General features: G+C 49.2%; 1 protein-coding gene across 1 annotated transcript; it reads right to left on the bottom strand.

Annotated features, from left to right (window-relative positions):
* Positions 1 to 642: 642 nt before the first annotated feature.
* EAH_00047840 (hypothetical protein, conserved) lies at positions 643 to 921 on the bottom strand (the record flags this gene model as incomplete). Its single annotated transcript, XM_013394535.1, has 1 exon — positions 643 to 921. The coding sequence occupies one exon, from the start codon at positions 919 to 921 to the stop codon at positions 643 to 645; it is 279 nt and encodes a 92-aa protein (XP_013249989.1).
* Between the last annotated feature and the right edge of the window lie 14,567 nt (positions 922 to 15,488).

Raw genomic sequence — 15,488 nt, 5'->3', positions numbered from 1 at the left:
CACCCCACAACTTCAGGTGTACATCGAAACACACCCAACAGCTTCAGGTGCATAGTATAACACACCCCACAACTTTAGGTGTATAATATAAGATACCCCACAACGTCAAGTGGATAATGAGCCTACACCCCACAACTTCAGGTGTATACTAACAACCCACAACGTCAGGTGTATATAAGACACCCTACAGCTTCAGGTGTGTAATAGAAGACACCCTACAGCTTCAGGTGTATAATAGAAGGCACCCCAAAACTTCAGATATATTGAGGAGACCCCGCAACATCAGGTGTACAGAGGAGAGCATACAACTTCGGGTGTACGTACACTCCTTAAACTTCCGGTGTATGTACACCACACGACTTGAGGCGCGCAGTGTACACCCCACAACTTCAGGTGTATATGTTAGACCCCCGAACTTTGGCTGTACGTAGAACTCCTCCCGACACCGCATCATTTCAGGTGTACGTACACCTCAACTCCACTGCGTTGTTTGATCGCGTTGCTGCGTCCTTCGATTTCCCTTTTCTCTGGCGTGATATCTGTACTAATTTGTTAATTGATAATATCCGTCAGCAACAGTAAAAATGCGTATATTATCCCTTTGCGCAGTAATGTTTCTCCTTGTGTTCTTTACTCTGCGGTTTACGACGGCGCAGCACTCGCTGTTATTCCCCCTCTTATTTCTGCAATTTCGTGCTGCAGACTCACCCCAATCTTATGCGCATGCACGCAAGCTGCGAAGAACTGCCCTGCAGTTTGAAGGCTCCTATGGAGTCTGCTGTATGTACGGGTAACAAGAAGAGGATGTACTACAGAGCCCACAATAGCAGCACTTAATTCTTTATAATACTCCAACAAGTATTCTAAGGAGTCAAGAGAATAACGAGCAAGCCTTGAGAAAGGCATCAATACCTTTGCCATTTGAGCGGTAAAGCTGTGATGCTTTGTAAGCTCCTTACAAAAGAATTTGCTGCTTTCTCTTACCAAATTCGTCAGCTGCGTCAGACGCCCCCTTAATACATAATAAACACCAAGTGTATGTACAGCTTTTGTCTTGCGGCTTTCAATATCTAATGTATGAGAGCCTCTTCCAGCCACAATTGGTATACCACTTAAATAAAGCAATCGTTTGCTGCATATATCTACATCTAATACAGTTGAAATAATATCACTGGTGTATCCACGAAGTGTTTCAATGCTCCCAAAAGTAAAGAGCTGACCCGCCCATTCTAATACCATTAAATATGTTCTTAATAATTCTTGTAAATGAAATGAATCTAAGAGGTTTCCCGTTGCTTCTACATGCCAATACTCTAATACATCTTGTACCTTGCCACTCCTGAAATGAGGTAAACCTAAAGAATGCCACACTGTCTTCGCAGGGTCTGCTGGTGCGGCTCTACTACCTCGGCCTACTGTTAGGCCTCCATCAGCAGGTGTATTCTCCGTTCTTGCTGCTGAGCGCATATCAGGAGAAGAAGAAGGCCCAATCTGCACAAGAGATGGAGAAGTCACAGAAGGACGAGGGGCTGTTGCTGCTGCAGGTGCTGTTGCTGCTGCTGCTGCTGATGGTGCAGTCTTTCCCCCCCTCCGAAACAAGGCTGCACATAAACATCAATACATAAAAACATACATATATATATATATATATATTAATGCCTCTTCATTTAAAAGGAGATAAACAAAAAGATCTTTAAAACAAGCATATACACCCCAACAACCACCACAAACGAAAACCAATCAATGCAGCAAATTGCAAGTGTAAGACTCATTACAAATAAAACTTCATCCATCCATACATTCATAACAATAAAGCTGCATGCATGCATGCATGCAAATGAAGCTGCACGCATGCAAATGAAGCTGCATGCATGCAAGCATGAATACACGCATTCAAATGAAGCTGCATGCATTCAAATGAAGCTACATGCATGCATACATCCAAATGAAGCTGCATGCATGCATACATTCAAATGAAGCTGCACGCATTCAGATGAAACTGCATGCATGCAAGCATGAATATACGCATTCATATGAAACCGCATGCATTCAAATGAAGCTGCATGCATGCAACTGCCTCTACATGGATGCATGCATGCATGGAAGACGACTCACATGAAAGACGGGCTCCCAGACGTTTCATCAGGCCTGGCTTCCGTATTCCCTTTGGAGAGGCATCAGCAGCTGCAGCAAACGAGTTGGGGTGTACAGACACTTCGGAAAAGGCGAGAGCAGCGAGGAGAAAGAGGAAAAGAAAAACAAACGCAAGAACCAGGGAGGCTGCACTTCGAAGAGGGCGCCTGCGAGCTCGAGGCGCACGAGGGGGGGAAAAACCCCCAAAAGAAAAGAGACAAGAAGCAGCCATCTGCATGCGTTTGCTGCTGCAGCTGCTGCAGCCTCGCGCTACTGCTCTCAAGCACTCCTGCTTATTTGTGTGCAGCTGCAGCAGTAGCAGCAGCAGCAGACCACAACAACACCCATTAAAAGGTATACTCCTCAAACATTCGCTCGCAAGAGACCGCCATAGGAAAAAACAAACCTAAGCCAAGACAACGAAACTTTTTATGCTGCTGCCTCCGCAGACTGCTGTCGCCAGTTCAAATGCTGCTGCATTTGCTGCCGCTGCATTTGCTGCTGGTGTTGCTGTTGTTGCTGCTGCTGCTGCAACCGCTGCTGCCGCTCCTGTTTGTGGGAAGTGAATACAGCACTCAGGCTGCTCGTCTTCCAATTGCACCTGCTTCTAGCGCTGCCGCTGCTGCTCCCTCTGCTGCTGCTGCTGCTGCTGCTGTCGCTGCTGCTGCTGCTACCGCTGTTGCTGCTGCTCCTGCTGCAACTGCTGAGTAGGCGCACGTCGAGATAATGCAGCAGCAGACGTGCAGCGCTGAGGAATATACAGACGTGGAGATGCCTTTGAGGGTTCGGACGTTAAATGGAAGATCTGCAGAAAATGAAAAGAAGAGAGAAGAAAAACAACAGGGGAGAATGAATGGCTGGAGCGGTCGGGCGCTCACTCGCACGCCATTGTGCAGCCTGCTGTAGCCTATTCAATCGCTTTTCGCGAAATATAACTCTAAAATAAGAAAAATAAGGATATTTCGACAAAATAAAAGCAAAGGCATTCAAGAAGCAACCCATCGACATCTCTATAGCCGCATGTAAAGCGGCTACCGTTCGGAGCTGCCCCCACGACGACAGAGGGGGGATTTGTTTTCTTCTTTCTTTTGCTGAATTAAATTAGTATATAACACAAACTTTCACTGAAAACGCTGAAAAAAAACAAAATATATGACTTTTAAATGCAAGATCCGCCGCTTGCCACCTCTTAGGTGTGGAGCGCCTCTTCGATGTGGGTAGCATACTATGCGAACCTCTAGGCGACCGTACATCTCAATAAATCAGTTTTAGTATCTCGTTTTCACTTAATTTCAAGTTTTTTCATCCAAAATAAACTTTAAGTAGAGCCCCACTACACCTGTATGTACACCACAAGGACAGTAGCGACGGGAGCGACTTAGTGAGCGCGAGCAAATAACTCTAAGCAGATATTATTACTGTTCGGTTCTCCCCCTTCTTATATTCACAGAATTGATATCCCCTTTCCCCCCCCAATTTGCCAGTTAACAGCCACTCTTTCAAAAGTTTGGAGCGCCGTTTCTGTACGGAGAGTCGTCGAAGTAGGAGGGAACATCGTCAGGTGTATGTACGTACACCCATATCAATTTGGGACAGGACTCCCCAAAAGGCGTCTGACGCTCTTCCCACTCTCCAATAGTATGGGGAGCAGCTCCACAGCCCAACAACGCCGTGGAGCTGCTGCAGTTAGCATCCTGTAGCATAGTGTAACGGGTCCTTGGTCTTGCCAGAGAACCGTTGTGAGATGCAGGAGAAACAAAGATTTAACTTGATAGTTCCTAAAAAGGAACTCCCGGGGACCGGAGGGCTCCCCCCCGTTCCCCAGTCATCATGGGCTCAGCGGTTCAAAGGCCTGGCGGAGGCCGCCTGAGATGATTTGCAACGCACCGCACTATGAATACTGCTGCATTCAAAGCATTCGCAGAAGAACAAAGAAGTTCCCTTGGATGCATGTACTAACACTGTAGCCATTGTTGAAAACTTGGTCGTTAATAGCAATGACGCGGAAGAGGCTGCAACCCAAGGCACAACCCAGCCCCCAAATATGAAAAAAGTAAAGGTGTGGTTGGCAACAGCACTGACTTGGCAGTAGGTAGAGGAGCGATAGTATTTCACGGAGAAAAAGCAGTTGTCTCCGGATGGCGCATAGATAGAGATGAACGAGCGCCTTTTTTAGTCGTGATAGAGCAATGGCTGCCGAATAGGTAAACACGACCCAGCTTGAAGTTGTGCCGGGCGAGCGAGCCCGCGCTTGTAGTTAGCGGCGCTGAATCATGAAGTACCAGCAGGCATTCTTGAGGAATTGATTTCCCCATTCTATCCGCGGGCATCCGCTTGGCTTGTCGGCCCTCTGGACATTTAATATTCCCGATTACTTCTATGGCCTCTGCCGGTTGTCACCCGTGCGCCGAGGACCTCAGTCTCCTCCATTTGTTCCTCATCGTCAGTGAGGTTGCAGCATGCTTGAAAGTAGAGCTCGGGGGAATTCCCGTGATTCTCTGTGCCCTGTGAGAAAACCGGAAATGATAGTATGATCGCATTTTCGTGCTGGGGTAAACCGACGAGGACAGCGCATGCATCAGCCAACGAAAGGCACAAGGGCCTATCCAAGGCGAGGCGAATCTCCTTCTCGACACTCCCTTATGCGTGTTTTGGAGAGACTGCAAATAATACACAAATACGAAACCCTATAGTTCTAATTGCTGGCATAGAATATGAACGCCATTGTGCTTTTGCGAGCAACTGGTACTCGCACAGCAATTTACGGGCACAAAGCAGCTCCCGCAGGTGATCCTGCACACTCTGGCTAAAAATGATCGCGCAATTCACCTATAGAACCATTCACTTTTCATTTGTTTGCATTACGATATCGTAGTTGCTCTGCTTCTCCAGCTCATCAGGAGCAAACGTGGGCCCAAATGGTCATCAGCAGCCACCCCAATTTAAGACTGCTCGTATGGAATGCAGTCTTGAGCTGTCGTCGGGATGTATTGGGACCTGCCAAAACGCAAGAGCGAAGTCAGATTATGAATATGGTTCTGAGACTTCCAAGCGGTCAAGTAGTTCGTCGGCGCGTCCGAGACTTGTTTCACCGTGACCCATATGAGCCAGGCCCCGTCCCTGCTCCTCCCCAGCACCGGATTGTTTCCCAACGCACTACTTGACTGTTGAATCTTGTTTTTCCTTTGCAGTTCTCTTTGCTTTCTGTTTGACTTCGTCGTCAACATATGGGGATCTCCTGTGGCGCGAAAATTGACTTGGGACTGCTCCGGGAGTGGATTCGATGCGGTGCAGTGAGCGCCCAGCTGATGCCCGGCCCGTAGGTAGCTCGTTGGATTTTAGTCCATCTAAGGACTTCTTTTTTTTGCTGCGACTTCTGCTGTTTCTGGATTACGTACTGGATCAAACATCCCACAAATGCGGTTCTGGCAAGGTCAACGAGACGCAATGCGTGCATCTCTCTGTCGTTTCCTTCAGCGCCTCGGCACTGCGTACCCGCCTCCTCGTTCCTTTCTGCTCAAGACACTGACTCCATTCATCTTTTCGTGGAGAATGCAGGTGATGCTTCAGGAAAAATAATAAACAGTTGTTCTCATTTAACGGCCAACTCTCAAGAGCATTCTCTCAAGCATGCAGTGAGCCCGCTGGGCGTAAACCGACCCCTGCACTCTTCGTGAGAACTGCTTCTTAACGCTGCAGACACTCCATCTTTTTCGAAGTACTTTCCACGCCCAGCACTTAAGTTAGCTTCCTCATGTTCAGACCACCCATCGACTCTTGATGTAGCGTGCCGATTACTGACTCTACATACACTACACTGCATGCTGGCGCATTCATCAAGCTGAGTGGATATGATCTTGCGTAGTGCTGCTCCACTGCCGTTCCGTCCTCTCCCTTGGCTCGAATCTCGTGCGTCCGGGTCTTGCGCAATCCTTAGCGTAGTGACTTAGCCCGCCACATTTCATACACGTCTCCCCTGCCCTTCGCATTCCCTGCTGGTCCGCCGGACAGTTCTTAGCTCGGTGCTCTCTTCCTTTGCATTGGAAGCCCACGTCTCCCGTAGCATCGCCTATCATCTGCTGATATATTCGGTTGCGTGCCCTCATTGGTGGGCGTCTGCCCCCAGCAGCTCTTCCCTGTAGACCCTGTTGAATTTTTCTCTCTGGTTTGTTATACTCCTCAGCGGCTTTCCATGGGATGGCTATTGTATCAAATGCAGCTGCGGGTTCTCTCCAGTTTCGATAAACTGCTCCACTCTGTGTGTGACGGCCCATCTTAAATCCTTTGGAAGGTTATTCAGGAAACAATTTACCATGTCCTCTGCAGACAATTGGGATCCTTATGCAATGATTCTTCCGAAATTAGCTGTATACGCCCAGTGATCCCCGTCCCACTTCTCGGCGGCTACTCTTCGGAGTAGGGTAGCTCGATCAATGGTACCGAAACACAGATTCGTTTCTTCCTTTAGGCGATACCAATCTGTCATGTCCAATCCAGTTTGTCTGGGGTGTAACCAGTATCGCAAGGCGTCCTCCACTAGGTTTTCCACTCGTTCATCACCCCAACATTGCTGTGGCATATGCATTCTCTTAAATCGATGCTCCATAAGTTCTATGCAGGGTTCCATGTTATCTCCCCCTCCACAAGGAGCTGCCTGCCATCTAACGGATGGTGTAGGCGTCTTGCTCCCTTGCAGCAGTTGTTGCCGCATCAGCTCCAGTTCTCGTTGAAGCCTTGCATTCTCCTTCTTCTGTTTCACATTCTGTCGCTTCTCCGTATGGGGTGTCATAAATGCCGCCCCTTGAAGTAGTTCCGGCGGGTTCTGGGGTATAGGACTAAGGAGAAGTGGGGCTTGTGTTTGGTTGACTTGGCTTCGTTCACTTTGGGTCGACATTCTTGCCTTTGTGGACACCTAGCACTCTACCTTTACCCAAGTGTATATACTTTCGCTCCGTGTACGCTTTCAATAGGTTTCTGGGTTCTTGAATGCTAATTAATTAGATAAAGAAAAAGGAAGGAATGAGAAGACTATTTCCCGGAACAGTCCCCAGATGTAGTGAACAGCTAAACTTCACTGTTACCACTTTATGTCTGCTAAGTTTAACTAGGTGCACGCGCCGCCTCTGGAATCTATTCTCTACGCACAGTCCACAAACGCTCCATTTAATCAAATATTAACTTCCGAAACATATTTGAGTCCCCACTATTAAGGGAAGACCCAGAAATACTGACCGTCTCACCCCGCAGAGGGTCGGAGCCAAAACCACTGCGCCAGCCTCACGGTCAGCCCTTGGCCTCGTGTAGGCGGACTAGTACGCTTAGCCTATTAGACCTCTTTTCTATCTAAAGTGTTCCAATATAAGCATAGGCATATTTGAACTGTTCCCTTCCGTGAAACTAGACCTCTAAGGTTACCACATGGGCTCTATTGTAGTGCGCGTGCCTGCCCGTCTTCGCTCCATTGCAAACGGCCTTGCAAAGAGAAATGTCCAAGCTGGTTTAAAACAAACCAAAAATATGTTTCCTCTATTCAAAAGACAACAGCCTTACGACTGTACGCTATCGCGCCCGCCAGACCGCAGCACCGGTTGTGCCGTATCGGTTATAGCGTGACGTAAATGGTTCACGCCAAGATGTACAAAGTAAGAGGCCGCAAGACCGTCTTCACTTGCGAATAGTGTTATTGGCCAGAATAAAATAGATTTACCTTGTAAATTCAGTACATGAAGAAGCAGCCCTGCATGAGGCTCCACAGTAGTGAGCGGAGGGATGTGCACGCCGTGAGATACAGCACACTCCTGCTGATGCCCCACTAGGCGCATCGCTTCTAAGGGTGAACTTACGGCAACTGAAGTTCAAAGTTTTGTATCTCCGTGCTTAATTTTGCTTCCCCGTAGTTTTGCATCGTAAATGTCGTAGTATTACACATTCCTTCGTGGCAGGTCCGATCAGTGTGATGGGTGCTGCGGGCGGCGGACCATTGGTGAGCCCTTTGCTGGGGGCAACACAGTTGTACGGGAGGGGTTTACTTGATTTTCTTAGGAATCTAAACAGTAGACGTGAGTAGACGTGCTTGGTTGGAAACAGAAAGAAGGATGCGGGGCTTAAAAGGAGGAGACGGTGGCGGAGTCGGGAGACACGGCGGAGATGTAGAAGGGGGGGGGGGAAGAGGGCGGGCGCTGAAGTGGTGGTGGTGGGTTTCACAGAAGGGGTTCAGGACACAACAAACATGGACAAGGACAAATGGCAGTGAGTGGCGGCAAAGGCGGCTTCTCGGCAAGTCGAGGCAAAGGATCATCGACCGTCAGTCGCCAGGATGTTTCCTCCGCACCTGTGTGGGGGATGAGCACGGAGTAGAGACTAGCAGGGCGTCTTCTTTGTCTACTACATCTTAGAAGGGGTGCGGAGCCGGCAAATAGAATGTACGTGGTCGAGACACGGGGTGGGGCTGGCATGCTGCGTGGCTTGGTCGAGACATAACGGGAGCTGTCATGCACTATAGGCATCCCAGATCGGTGCATGCATGCGGTAACAACAAAGCGACAGGTGGCAATAATGGTTGCGCATGAACTGGCGGGACAACAGGAGGCAATCGATAAACTGGAGATCAGGAGACCTTGTGTGGGGATGGAGGCGCAGCAGGATTGCTCCGCCGCTGAACATAGCGCATACTGTGCATGTGTGTGTGTTTGAAGTATTTTCACCGTCGACATTACGTAGGAAGAAATTGAGTCCACAGCTGGAGCGAAGGAGGAAAGCAGTGATACGCCTTTAGGAGACGGAGTTGCAGATGGATGTACGCACGGTTGGAACACGGAAGATGCTGCGCAGCCTGACGAGTGACTTGTTGCCTTCACCTCTCGTCTGACGTGGCGTGGCATGCGCCAATCATGCGTAGGTGCGTGCTGCTGATTCGAGGTTTTGTGTGTATGCGGATAGGAATAGGCCTCCTCAGCCGTATTTGGCCCTCCGATAACATCGACTTAATGCCAACACAGCAACAACCGTCGGACACATTCGTCGGAAGAAATAAATGCCTTTCGTGCGCATGCGAACTTGTCAAGCCACTATTTAAGTAGGATATCGCTTTGTGTGGAGCATCATAGTTTGGCAGCATGCAGATGTTATATTCGTGGATGCATGCGGATGTCATGCATGTAGGCATAAGTGCGGTGTCGATCAGTAGTGGGATAGCCATGTGGCAGAATTGCGTTTCAGCATGGATAGAAGTACTGGACAGTTTGGGGAGGTTTTTTGTGAGTAGGCGCATAGAAGGGGCATTAGGTGGGGCACTTCGTCAGGCGTGGGTAGTTGGGTTAGGTGGGGCACTTCGTAAGGCGTGGGTAGTTAGGTCTTAGAGTGCCTACATCGTAAAGTAGAGGAGTGTGTGGGGATCGAGACTGACGGTAAAGGGACGGAAGGGACGGAAGGTTTGAAGTTAAAGAACAACGGGCCTATACTTAAGGAGAAAGGGGCGAAGGGATTGAGGTTAAGGGTGGCTGAGGTTTGTGGTTGAGCGAGCATGGGCTCAGGGTTTGGACTGTGCTGGGTCTAGGCTTTTTATGCTGAGGGTGCAAGGTTAGGCGTGGAAGCTGAGGGTGGAAGGGATAGCTCTTAAAGTTGACTATGCGATCAGCGTTGGAAGCTGATCGGGCACGGGCATAGGGAAGTGGGCTCGGGTTTACGGCTTGCAAGGGTTTCAAAGTTGAGTCGATACACGTCGAAGTTGAGAGTGCATGCTTATTAGGTCTTCTTCTTCTCGCGCTTATCCACTACAGAGGGTGTAATGCGAACCATTACAGGGATGAAGTTGCGTTAGCACGATGGAATGCATATGTGGTTCCGAACATCCGTGCGCGTGTACATGGGCAGCAACTACTTCTGAATGGCCTCTAGCTTCTCCAGGTCTGGTTCAGCTTCCGGTGCAGAGATGGGAAACCCTATGGGAAACCCTAAGATTTTAATTGGTTGCAAGAATTGCGGACACTTTCGCGCCTTTACGAACCAAGACTACCAACATAACAGAGCTGCATCTAGCTGCTTCAGTTACTCCTGCACATTCGAGCTGAACACAAGAGCTCCATCGATTTAAATCACCATCCACTCCTCACTGTGTGGTCCCAATAAGCCGTAACGGACCTGTGAGTGCGCCTCTGTAGGTGCACTCATGAGTCGAAATGACATGCACGGCCACTCCACTTTGACACTGCGGGTAGAGAACGCCCTGAAGGCCGTCAAAGGGTTAGTTGGGGCGTTGGACACATTTGTTTCGCCGTGACCCACACGAGACACCCCTCGTCTCTCCTCTTCGCCAGCACCTGATGGTTTCAAAACGCGCTAACTGATCGTTAAACTTTGGTTTTCCTTTGCAGTTCTTTTGATTTTTGCTTGACCTCGTCGTCAACGTATGGGGATCTCTTGTGCCGCGCCAATAGGGTTGGGATTGCTCCGGGAGAGGCTTCGATGCGGTGCACTACACATGCAGCGGTGGTCGGCAAGCAGCCTGCTCATTGCTATACGGTATTTCTAAGGACTCCGTTGCTATTTATGCTGTTTCTAGATTATTTCCTGGATCGAACATCCCACAACTGCGGTTCTGGCATGGTCATCGTAAGGCAATGCATGCATCTCTCCGTCGTTTCCTGCAGCGCCTCCGCACTGCGTGCGAGGCTTCTCGCTCTTTTCTGCTCAGAACACTTCCAGTCCTCTTGCTGGGAATCGCGCAGGTGTTGTTTCAACAGCTGAGCGGAGCATTCTCACTTTTTCCTTGCTCATAGGCGTCCACAGTCTCTTCTGAAGGCAGCATGCTCGGCCTCCCCTCAGCCAACCACGCCAAGGAATATGTCGTGGTGCACTGGTCCAAAAGGAATGTCCCGTAGCATGGTAGTACAGTCCATTCCTCCGTTGAATCCGCATTTTACAGCCTTACTTCAACAGATTTGTGTTCTGTTTTGTTGACGGCGAAGGGGAGTGGCAAGCAGAGCACCGATCTGTAAGCAGCCGAGTTGCGCTACCTTTTCCTAGCTTGTGTTATCAAATGCACTTCGCGTCCTGTGGCAGGTAGGCTAATTACCGCTCGACCATTAATAAAAGCTTGGATGGGCACACAGCTCACTGGAGGTAGATCTGCAGGTGAGCGTGTTATCTCGTTCGGCCTTGTCGCTGCACTGCAAGCTGGGTGGAGGCCACTGCTTTTCCCGGGTCGTTTTGCTTCTTCCCTCTGCGGAGCTGCTCGAGCCTGCGCTTCCTAGCTCCCTGAACGATCCTGCGTTTTTGAATTATTTGAGCTAGTATATTGCAAAAGAAGTAGATGGGCCTCTATGTTACCTCGACTTGCTCACCGCCGGATTCGACGGCTCCAATCTGTTCTGGCTTCTTACCGTTCTCTGGGCGGGGCTCGCACTGACAACTACATGATCCACAGCCTCGATATATCAGGCCGTTCCCAAACTCCTCTTGTTCCTTTCAGCTAAGGTAGCGGACGTGTTCGCCACCAGTATTCACTCCGTTCAGTCTATTACCGACTGCCCCTCTCCGGGGGAGAGCACTCTAATGAAGCATTTATAAAGGAGTTGCGAGCCACCGTGGACTGATATTTCGTGACGTTGGAGAATGTCAATAGCTTCCATCGTTTAAGCTCTCTCAGTCCTGCCATAGGTTGTTCCTTTGCCGAGCTGTGAATACACCTGCATCGCAACGCATCTCGAAAGCGGTCAATACCCCGGGTGTGTTCGGATAAGCGTTGCGTAGGTATGACTACCATCGTCGTGCCTGCCCTTCCAATAACGAATAAGCCAGTAGCACCTTTAGCTCTTCGGGCGAATTCTGCAATGGGAACTTCAACTCCAGAAAAGCAACGAAATCCTCTGCTGTCCCAACATCGTGGCGGCCTTCATATCTGGATTGTCGGCAACAAAGGCGGAGGCATTCTTCACGAACCGTTTTTGCTGACATTTTCCGCCGGATGGGATACGCATCCAGAGCAAGCATGGATGCGAAAAGGCTTCTAACAGTTGGGCCCTTCCCTAGAAGAGAGCAGATCCTGATCAATGCCCATGATGCCCATGATGCAAGAGCAGAAAAGTGCTCAGGCTGTGGAAAAGCTTCCGGGATGATTTCTTCTCTTTCTATCTTTTAAGTTCCTTCCTTACTAGTCACTGCTATGCACCAAGCTGACCTGCTGCTGGAATGGCGTTCGTTACTCGTTCCCGATGAACCATGCGGCAGTACCTAGTATGACGTGAGTCCGCGATCTGATCCGAGGGCAATCGTGAGCCGCCAGCGGTTCAAAAGACTTAAGCTGAGAGTTGCTAAAAGGCGTTTGACCTCCTCTTTACTCCCCAGACGTTCTGGGTACAGCAGTGCACTCTAACCGCAGTGACGGTAGGGCCTGTGGCTGGGGGAGAGGAGGCGGCTTGGCATGAGTTGCAACGCACCTTGTTGCAACCAGTGCTGGTAGGCACTTCCACACGCAAGCCGAACCAAACGGCCTTCTTGATGTCTGGGACAACACTATAGACAATTGCTATACTTCTTCTTGCGTGCACGCTGCCTACTAAGGCCAAGTAAATGGCCGTGCATCAACATCGGGCAGACCATGCTGTACCGACACGAGCGTCACCGCTCAGTCCACAGGATCTAAACAACAATAGACACCCATCATTTGGTATTATCAAATTCATAATTAATGCGTATATTATTTGCTTCATTCTGCTTCCGAGAGCACTTCGCAAGCGTGTCTTTTCCGCTCACCATGTCCCACGCTTCGTGAAACTTGTTTTGGTCATTCGCCAGACAAATCCGCCAGCCAGCCTTCTTCATTCATTGCATCGCATTTATTGTTAACACATGTAATCTTTGTGGTTTATATGGGCCTTTGCTCCTTTGTTTCGCGCCCAAAGTAGCTCACGGGCGCCATGCTGGGTGCCAGTACAACGAGGCGCTGTGGACCGAGACCAGTGCCTCGTTCACGGTAACAGAGCCCGCTATTATGGAAGTTTTGTGGAAGAGACAGGAAAAAAACTATTGTACAACACAAAGGAATGTTAGGGAGTAAATTTGACTACCAACTGGTTTGTAGCGAGCACTGCATCAATGCGGTCTCACCGAGACGCTGTCGCCCAGACAGAACATCGCGGTGACCATTGCGTCAAAAAAATGGTTCTACGGGTTGGGTATATTTTACAGCGTCTTAGAATTGCCGATAAGGAATGCTACTAACTCCTCATGCCTATAAACTGGCCAGGCTACACAACCCCTGGGAACTCGGTTGTGCAATGTCACTAGGTGTTACATCTGTTCCAGAACTGTGGGGAGCGTTATCCAATTTTTTTTTCGCTGGCGTCGAGCAAAATCCTCCAAAGATACCTTGTTCTTTAGCTATTCTTCACATTACCGTTTTTTATTTACAGTAAAAAATGAGGCGCGTTTTGCTCTATAGATGAGGGGAACGTCAGCCGAGTCTTTTTTTTGCATTGGGCGAAGTTGTTTAGGGTTATTAGGTTCATTAGCCGGTTTCTCCCTTTTCTTGTTTTACTGGTTGCCGAGAATGCAGGAAGTTTTACTCGTTTTATCCCTTGTTTTTGTCGCCATTGTTGTCGTCAGCGGGGCAGACTCAGCTGACTTGTTGGGTTTTGAGAGATACTCGCGCCAATTTCCAGCCCAGCTTTCCTTCCATAGCTCAAATTCTGCCAGCCCGTTGCTTGAAACAAAGACAGGGTTGGAAAAGGCCCTGGCCTATCGCCATTGGAGTGCCAGGCATGACAGACAACGCCTGATCGTCGTCGTTTTCAATGTTTTGCTCATAGCTTCGGTGTTTATCTTTCTTGTTCTACGTTGCTTTGCCGCTTTTAAAGCCAGGGGACAATGGACTACTGTTCCACGCAGACTAGCAGAGGGAGGTGGAGACGAAGACATCTGCTCAGTGAGTGGGCGTTGATGGTTGCTTGAGCAAGCGACGGTCCTAAGGAAGACCTTAGCTGACCGTTGATGAATGGCTAATAATAATATTATTATAGGGTTGTTGGCTTAATGGTAGAGTACTCGGCTTTTAACCGAAAGGTTCTGGGTTCAATTGCATGCATTCGGAGCAACTGAAGCTTTGCTCCAAGGCTTCTTCCATCCTGTAGGGTCTCGCGGACGGGCTGGAGCAGTGCTCTGCAGCGGTGCCTGCTCGAAGTGACTACGTGTGAAGAAGCCTTTGTACTAATTCTCTTCCGCTTCACAAGGTGAGTGCTGATGTTTCTTTGGCTTCATAGAGGGTTTGGGCGTAATGCCTGTGGGGAGTGTCTGGCATGCGGGCTCAGCAGCTCACTGATATGCAAGGCCCACGTTCCCTTGACGGTGTTGTAGAGAAATTTCCACGATGTTTGGAGTGTACGGACAGCAGCGGTTCGCCGTGATTTTGCAGAATGCTTTTGTCTTGTTGTACATCCGTAGTTTTTCCTTCCCGCGCTCCAGCTTTAGAAGCAACGCTCAGGCTGTCGCCAGTTGCGGCGCTTGCAGGAAGGACGTGAAAGTTACAATCCACAGCGTTGTTCAAATGAAAATGTTCAAATATGTTGCATGAAGCCTGCCGAATACGAGCGGATGAGCAGGGAGTCAGTCTAGTGTATAATTCGTGTTGCGTGAGAAACCCAATTGAGCTTAGCAAAGGGTAGCATCGGTTTGCTTTGCACTGCTTAACGCTGGCCCTTCCCCTAGGGGGCGCGTTGCCCTCGACCTATTCATAACCTTTAAATGGGTAAGACCCAGTGGCTACTTCATTGAGCTGCTGGGTTTAATATAAACTTTAAGTTGGTCATCTTTGGTAAGCAGAACTGGCGATGAGGAATGCTCCTAACGAGTGGTTAAGGCTCCCAAATAGTCGCTCATCAGACACCATAAAAGGTGTTGGTTCACTTTGACGGGGATTTTGGCGTTCTCAGGGAATGCGTAGTGCAGATGTGGTTTAGTGTATGGTGAGTATTTGCGCTCTAATGGGGCTGAGGAGGATGAATGCAAACGAGGACAGAGTTTAACTGATGCGCCTTGAGGATCGGCTTTTTTGAGGGAGTGGCTTATTGGACCGGCCAGTGCGAAGTGCAAGGATGTTTTAAGTGTTCTTTGAAGCTACCCCAGAGGGATCAACATTTTTGTTAATTTTTTCTGTGAGTTTGTCTCGTCCAGCTTAGCATTTGGAGTGTAGCTGAAACTGGGACGCTTTTTGCCACCACCAGGGAGTGCGCGGTGTAGCTGTGACACTACTTCATGATTGCAATAGCACAGCCGAGGAACAGCGCATGGGGGAAGTTGTTTAGGCTGACTAGTAGCTCGCTTTGTGAGCTCAAACTGATTGTCGTGGTAGCCTGCTGATT

The sequence above is a fragment of the Eimeria acervulina genome, genomic scaffold (assembly GCF_000499425.1).
Source record: "Eimeria acervulina Houghton genomic scaffold, Eah_scaff740, whole genome shotgun sequence".
Classification (NCBI taxonomy): Eukaryota; Apicomplexa; class Conoidasida; order Eucoccidiorida; family Eimeriidae; genus Eimeria; species Eimeria acervulina.
Note: the sequence above shows the minus strand (reverse complement) of the source record. Positions and strands in the feature narration are given on the sequence as shown.